This window comes from Bison bison, unplaced genomic scaffold (genome assembly GCF_000754665.1).
Source record: "Bison bison bison isolate TAMUID 2011002044 unplaced genomic scaffold, Bison_UMD1.0 scf7180017864482, whole genome shotgun sequence".
Classification (NCBI taxonomy): Eukaryota; Metazoa; Chordata; class Mammalia; order Artiodactyla; family Bovidae; genus Bison; species Bison bison.
Genome location: NW_011495042.1, coordinates 1,639,822 through 1,647,361, shown reverse-complemented (window position 1 = coordinate 1,647,361; position 7,540 = coordinate 1,639,822). Strand labels below are relative to the sequence as shown.

Here is a 7,540-nt window from a genome sequence, read left to right as displayed (position 1 = left end):
CTTTCCCTGCTCTTCTCTCTGCTCTTCCCTCTCTCTTTTCCTTCATCAATTCTTTTCACAAAGAACAGTCATTCTTATGGTGTGCTCATTTGAAATGCTGGAGAGCGCTGAAAGAAGGTACAGAACAAAATAAACCCCCAAGGTGGTGCTTTGTATGGCATCCTCAGAGTCACGCCGAAAGGCCATGCCCAGAATCCCCTGCAGGGTCCAGGTGAGCGCCTGCAGGAGACGACTGCCGTGTGAGTTTCAAGAGTGAAGCAACAGGCACAGTGCTGTGCTCTGAAGGTGATAGCAGGGGCCGGTGTGCTGGCTTACAGGCTCCGCTGATGGTGTAGGGGAGTGTCTGCACCCAGAGTCCACTGCTCCTGCATCCTGGAGCACCGAGGCATCACCAGGCTGAAAGTGCAGGTTGCCCTGAAGGTCCCAGTGTGTCCTATGGGGTCTGGTGGTGCCCTCTGGAGCCCTCCTCTGCAGTGATGACTCAACCTTGGATGCGGAGGCAACAGCCTGCACAGACTCACCGACTAGCTCCCACAGCTGTATACACTCCAGTTCCCAAACAAACCCCTGCCTCCAAAGGTTCCCAAGCTTTCTCAGTTCATCATGCCCTTATTATCTTCATACTTTTTGTTCTCAGTGTCCTGGACCAAAATACCCAACAATTCCACTTCTTATGTGGTTAGATCCAAACAACTGAAGCATGCTTGAAAAGACAATCCATATAAATAAAAAAAAATAATATTTGATTTTTGGGGGGGGGGCACCCTGCACAGCTTGTAGTATCTTAGTTCCCTGACCGGGAATTGAACCCAGGCCCTCGGCAGTGACAGCACAAAGTTCTAACCACTGGACCACCAGGGAGTGCCCTGATTTTATTTTTAAACAGTCAGTACCAGTGGGATATGTGCAGCTGCTGGGCATGGCCCAGCTTCTCAAACCCTGGAATCCCACTGGGCACTGCCATCCTCATTTCCTCTTTCTCACTGCTTATCTCAAACCACTGGAAACCCCGCTCTGCAAAAGACATGACAACTTCGAAAGGCATGTACTACAGTCTCATATTGGAATTGTCAACTACCTCACACTAGTAGTTCCTGTGGTGTCCAAGAAATGTCAGGGATCAATTTACAGCCCTTGAAAACTGAAAGAGTTCCACGGCACTCTCGTGAATGCACTGAGACCCCTGGGGGCGGGAGAGGGACAGCGAAAGGACAGAAGATCCAACTTAAAGGGAATCTCACTAGATAGATCTGGGACAATCTGTGCATCAAAAGAAACACAATATTAGGTGGTATGCCACTGGAGAAAAAAGGGAATCCAGGAGGTAGCAATAATATATGTAAATACACACATGAGTGGGATAGAAAAGATTTAGAGTGTCAGCTAATAATAATCACTTATGAATTAACATGTACAAAATACAGTGGGGAAATTCGGTAAACACCTTATAAAACAACGGATGAAGTTTAACATCTTTAGTCGTGAGGCGAGTTGGCACCATATGCCTTCTGATATTGAGAAGAACACAGCATCACTGCTGTGATTGTCCTGATTTTTTGAATAATGTGAATCTAATCAACGGGAGAACATCAGTAAATTCCAAACAAGGAACCACCTGTCAGATTAAAAAAAAAAAGTGAAAGTGTAGTTTTTTGTGTTACAAAGTGATGAAGTCACAAAAGGCCCAGATTCTTGAATGAAGGAAACTAGAAAGACCAGGTGACTACACGGAACAAGTGGTTCCAGATCCTGGGACATTAAAGGACATTGCTTGCAAAGTGGACAAAATCAGAAACAGGGCTGTGGATTACATGGTGATGCCGCACCTATGTTAGTCTCTAGATTTTACTGTGCGGGAGTGCATCCTTGCCTAAATAAAATTATCTCAAAGTATTATGCTAACAGGTGATGAGGATCCTATTTGCAACTTACTCTCAAAGAGTTCTACTCTGATGCTGGGAGGGATTGGGGGCAGGAGGAGAAGGGGACAACAGAGGATGAGATGGCTGGATGGCATCACTGACTTGATGGACGTGACTCTGAGTGAACTCCGGGAGTTGGTGATGGACAGGGAGGCCTGGCGTGCTGTGATTCATGGGGTCACAAGGAGTCAGACACAACTGAGCGACTGAACCGAACTGAACTCAAAGAGTTCTGGAGAAAAAAAAGTATCTTTCTGTCTAGGATGAAATGGAGACAAGAGTTAAGAACAACAATATAATGAGGCAGGGCTCTGATCATACAGGAGTGGGGAGGGGAGGGAATGGGAGACAGGCATTCCCTGTTGGGAAGGGCTGGAGGTGTCCTGAGTGACCAAGGAGGTGTCTGGCAGGAGCAGTCAGATCTCTCATCTGATGGAGCTGGAGAAAGGTCACCCCCACTTTCCTTCCTGTATTTCATTTAATCCTCAGAATAGCCTCATAGCGTATATACTACTCTAATCCTTATTTTATAATGAAACAGTCATCCATTCAACCAGCAGTTACCGAGCTTGCTATGTGTTAAACTTCACTGAGTTTACACAAAACAAATGTTAAGTGTGATTGGTTGTGTGTGTGTGCACACCCATGTGCGCACATGCATTTAAAAACAATACTGGAAGGTGATGCACTAAATTACTAATATGCTAAGAGGCTGCATTTGAATAGTGGAATAACAGGTGCTTCCATTTTCTTCTTTGGGTTTTTTGCTTGTTTCCAGCTTTCTACAAAGAACATAGATTGCCATTGTAATAAGTTTAAAAATAAGTATTATTTCAAAACTTGAATTGGAGAATGTTGTGAAATAGTTCTCATTGTGATACTGTAGTGGATCAAATATTATACTTTGATTCAGTGTTATTTTACCAAAGTAGTAAACAAATGTTTCTTAATTCCATTAAACCTCCTCTTCACACTGCAGAAAAGGCTGGCAGGGTTACATGTGGAGAGCTGACCCTGACCTTACCCCTGAGGCCTGTATTCGCCCACGTTTCCTGTGTGGAGGCATAAGCCCAGTGCAAACTGACCGCTTCCTCCTCGCACACAAATTCCCTACACCTTCATGACATCATCTTCTTTGCATAAAGAGGAAAACACAGTAGGTCCGTGAGTGAAAGAGCGATTTGGTAAGACCCCCAAACTCTAGCGTCCACCAGAAAGAGGCCGCTCAGTGGTGTCACTGTGTTGTTAGGTGGGACCCCCGTTCACTTAGGCTGCTTTCTGACTGAGGGGGTCCTGCCCCACCTTTGCTGTGCTGGCCCCGTGGGCTCGGAGGCAGGTCCCCCTGCCCGCTGGGGCTGGGCTGACGTCCATGCACCTGTCCATTGCACTGTGCTAATAGCTCAGGGAGGGCAGACGGCCCTTCTGCACCCGTGTCTCCTGGGGCTCAGAGCGCTGGGTTTAAACAAAGCAGGTCCTTGGTCACTGTTGCCGGACTGAATTGATTTGCACAAACAATCGTGAGGACACTGGCAAATGAATTAGGGTTCATTCCAGAGGTAGAATTCAGCACAGGTCCCAACGCCGAAGCTTAGAAATGATTTATTGCCTGGGAAAGTGATCCCAACATGCTGCTGCTTAAAGACAATAGTAGAAGAGTAACCACAGTCAAAGGTCATCTTGCTTATAAACATAAATAGGCACAGGGAAGATAAAAGTAAAAGATATATCAAAGAATGTACAGTGCTGTTTCTGCCTAGGGGATTATGAATGATTTTGACATTTGTTTGTCTTTTTTCTGTTTGTATTTTTAAGCTTTTCTAGTAAACGATTTATGTTATTGGAAAAATTATTTTTTAGAGAAATGTACAACTGAGGGAAAAGGGAATATAGACATGTCTCACTTCAGGCGAGAGCTGAGGCGTTAAGGACCTTTAGGGTAAATGAATTTCTTTGAGTTAAGGGCTCCTTGACTTCCTACACTGACAGAGTCGCCACCCCTCCTGGTAGACGTTGCCCTCCCTGCCAGCCTCAAACCCTGTCCACTTGCACACGAGGTCACTGTCCTGGTGCTGGGTCTAAGGTGGCAGCCAGAACTCTGATCCATAAGCTACAAGGCCTGGATGGAGGTCCAGAGGACGAAAAGCAACCCTGTCTCCTGTCGCCTCATAAGAATTCCCGCAATAAAGCTGTCAGAAATTACTGCTGCATCCCTCAAGTGATAGGGAAGAGAGATTCTGAAAAATATTCAGAAAGACAGAAGTACAGCATCTTATACATTTTGTCTGTGTCTAGCCCACTGCCTGAATTCTTCCAGTTCAGTAGCTATAAAAATTCTACCCAAGGGCTTTCTTAGCTCCACTGCCAACAGCAGTTCCCCAATCCTATTTAATGCTAGGTATCAAGTTCTTCCATCAGGAGCTCGAGGTTCCTCATGGTTTCCAAGCGCCATGGGGGTTGGGTGGAGTGGATGGAGGAGGCCGCAGACTCCTGCTTGGCTCTCAGCTCAGAGCAGAGGCAGCTATGGAAATCAGTTTCCAAGGTTACCGGTGTTGAAGGTGGTGGATGCTCAGTGGCTGGTTCACTAATTAATGTTAATGTTCACAAATCTGAACTCCTGTTTGGGACTAAGCCCTTCTCTATCATCCTTTGTCCCAGTCTTCTGTGATGTCCCATTTCATGTATTCATCTCCTTTCTACAAAAGAGAAGTTCATGGAGAAAATTCAAATGCCAGAAGTGATTTTGTCCTGAGCAGCTTGGAATCCCCTCAACCCCGTGTGGTTAGAATCCCACATCAGGTGACAAAGTTGCTGGGAGACCAGGCTGCCTCCTCCCCAGCCAGCGTGCCTGGCAGGTCGCTCTTGCTGGGTCCTGCATCCGCCTCCAGGGGCCTGAGTCAGAACCCAGCAGAGAGTTCATGCTCGCCTGTGGAGGGAGACATGGAGCTGACCCTCTCCAGCCTCTCTGTGGACAGGAAGGGGAACCACTTAGCCAGGTGCACAGCCACCAGCCGGTAGAACAACTGCCGCAGATACTTGCGGAACCTCTCGCCGACAAAGACGTAGATCACAGGGTTGAGGCAGCAGTGAGTGTAGGCGATCACTTCCGTCACTTGAATGGCCAGGTCCAGCTGTCTGCTCTGCTCACACTTACGGGTGAACAGGGAATCCTGGAAAGCGGCAACGAACACACTCAGATTGTAGGGCGTCCAAAAGAGAAAGAAGATGATCATGATGACAAAAATCAGACGCACGGCTTTGGCCTTCTTCTCATTTGGTCTTCTGAGCAGAATCTTTATAATCCCTGTGTAGCAGACAATCATCACCAGCAGAGGCAAAACCAGGCCCATGATGTTCAGTTTCAGAGCCTGGAACTGCTTCCACTTTGTGAAGCTTTCAGGAGGAAAATGAATACTGCAGGTGTGGTGGGTGAACTCCCACTGGGTCTTGGAAAAGTACAAGCCGGGGACAGAAGCCAAGATGGCCAGGACCCAGACGACAATGCTGGTGATGATACCAAACGTGATAGTCCGAGCCCGCAGAGCAAACACAGCATGGACGATGGCCAGGTACCTGTCGATGGTCAGCAGGATGATGAAGAAGATCTCGCTGTACAAGCCCATGAAATAGAACCCAGAGAGCAACTTACACATGGCATCTCCGAAAATCCAGTCATCCTTCACCTTGTAGTCGATCCAGAAGGGCAGCGTGAAGAGGAAGATGAGGTCAGAAATGGCCAGGTTGAGGAGGTAGATGCTGGTCATGCTTTTGAGCCTCTTGTATTGCATGAGGACCAGGACCACCAGGATGTTGCCAATCAGGCCAATGACAAACACCACCGAGTACAAGGGGGGCAGCAGCTGGGCCCCAAAAGCCCTCTCCTGTACTTTCTGGCATGGGGTCGTGTCCCCGTAGTCGTATTCTGTGGTCATGTCATAGTCCTTTGCGGTGGTTGAAGTTTCCATCCTGGCTTCTCCCACGGGTCAAGGGAAATGTTTACGTATGTATTTGCCGTTAGAGGCAGTGGGCCCTGGACAACAAAAACAAGGCAGTGAGTACACGTCCTTAACCCCTGGACAGCTGCTTACTAGTGCCTACTGTGTACCACGCCCTGTGGAGCCAGGGAGACCCAGGTCCTCTGCCCTCATGCAGCCTGTAGTCTACCACACTAACAAACAGGGCGTGCACACATCGCTAATCCAAGTGCTCTGGCAGTGAGTGCCCTGAAGGAGACGTCCAGAGGACGGAGAGCGCAGACAGGGGAGGACAAGGGAGGCCTCACGCGTGTTCACGACCAAGGCTTTCCGAGGGCTTCCCACGGACTCGGCGTTGGGCTCAGTGATAAACAGCCCTTGAGGGGGCACCATGGTCATTCCCCATTTTAGAGGTGAAGGCACACAAGATGGGAGCAGTCAGGACACAAAGCTGCTGAGAACAGAGCTGGAGCTCAAACCCTGGTGCGTGCCACTCTCAGGACCCATTCCTGAAACCCCCTGCTCTCCTCCCCAATCACAGGGCAGTGACTGCACTGTGGCGTCCCCAGAGGAGGCTGGGAAGGAAAACGGTTCTGGACGAAAGTCCAAAACTTACTAACAGATCTTTCTGGCTCTGGGGGCTAAAAAGATTCTCAGCCAGGGGTGATATAGTGCCGTGGGGGCACAGGTAAATGTGAATGTTTTTTCGGTTGTCACAAAAACTGGGGGTCACTACTGCCATTAGGTAGCCAGGCCGAGGATGTATCGCGATGCAAAAATTACCCTACAGCAAACACCAACAGTGCCGCCATAGTGAGATCCTAGGAGGCCAACCCATCCGCCGGCCTGACTTACGTCACACGGCCCTCTGTGGTCACCCAGGTTCTCTGAAGACCCCCTGAGACAGCCGTGAGGAGGAGTCAGTAACAGTCTGGGAGGAGTGGGGTGATATGGTAAGGAGAGGGGGCCCTGGGGAAAGAAAGGCTCAGAACAGCCTCAAGGCAGGAAGTGTCACACAGTGACCAGACACAGGGCGGAATTCTCCTAAAAAAAAAAATCTTTAGATATTTTCTAACCAGGGTTGCCTCAAAACAAAACTAAAACTACTAGGTAGCCTGCCTTTGTAGAAAATCTCCAGCCCCTGCTTTTCAGCACTCCCTTCCATCCTTTCCAATCACTTATTGAAGACTCCTCCCCGAAGGGAGCACAGGTTTTTGTGTAACCTACCATCTCTATGACTTCATATAAGTTAACCTACCTCCCTGAGCCTCGCTTCCTCATCTGTAATGTGGGAAAGTACCCTTACCTTGCAGGGCTAATGTAAGGCAACGTCTGAGCCTTCCCCTGGAAATTATCAGGTTCTCAGTAAATACGAGGGGACCTCCTTCCCTGCAGATGCCCTGCTCTGAGGCCTGGTGCCACCAGGATGCACCCCACTCCCTATAAGTCTCCCTGTAGTTAATCTGGAGAATGAATTCTGCTTGAGAGTGATGGACATTGACAGTCCTTTCCATCTGCACTGCACTGTGAACTTTCCAAAATGCTGCCATCAATCTAACTGATTCGACCTAAACATCCATCAGTAAAGTGAGTGGTACCTACATCATAATTCCCATCTAAAATCTTGAGAGTCCAGTGCTCCTCCTT

General features: G+C 48.4%; 1 protein-coding gene across 1 annotated transcript in view; it reads right to left on the bottom strand.

Moving 5' to 3' along the window:
- Positions 1 to 3,502: 3,502 nt before the first annotated feature.
- CCR1 (chemokine (C-C motif) receptor 1) overlaps positions 3,503 to 7,540 on the bottom strand; it is a 6,212-nt gene continuing 2,174 nt past the window's right edge. The window contains exon 2 of the mRNA XM_010862399.1: positions 3,503 to 5,949. Within this exon, the coding sequence (XP_010860701.1) occupies positions 4,817 to 5,884 (1,068 nt within the window). The 5' untranslated portion in view covers positions 5,885 to 5,949 and the 3' untranslated portion in view covers positions 3,503 to 4,816. The remainder of the gene's footprint in view (positions 5,950 to 7,540) is intronic.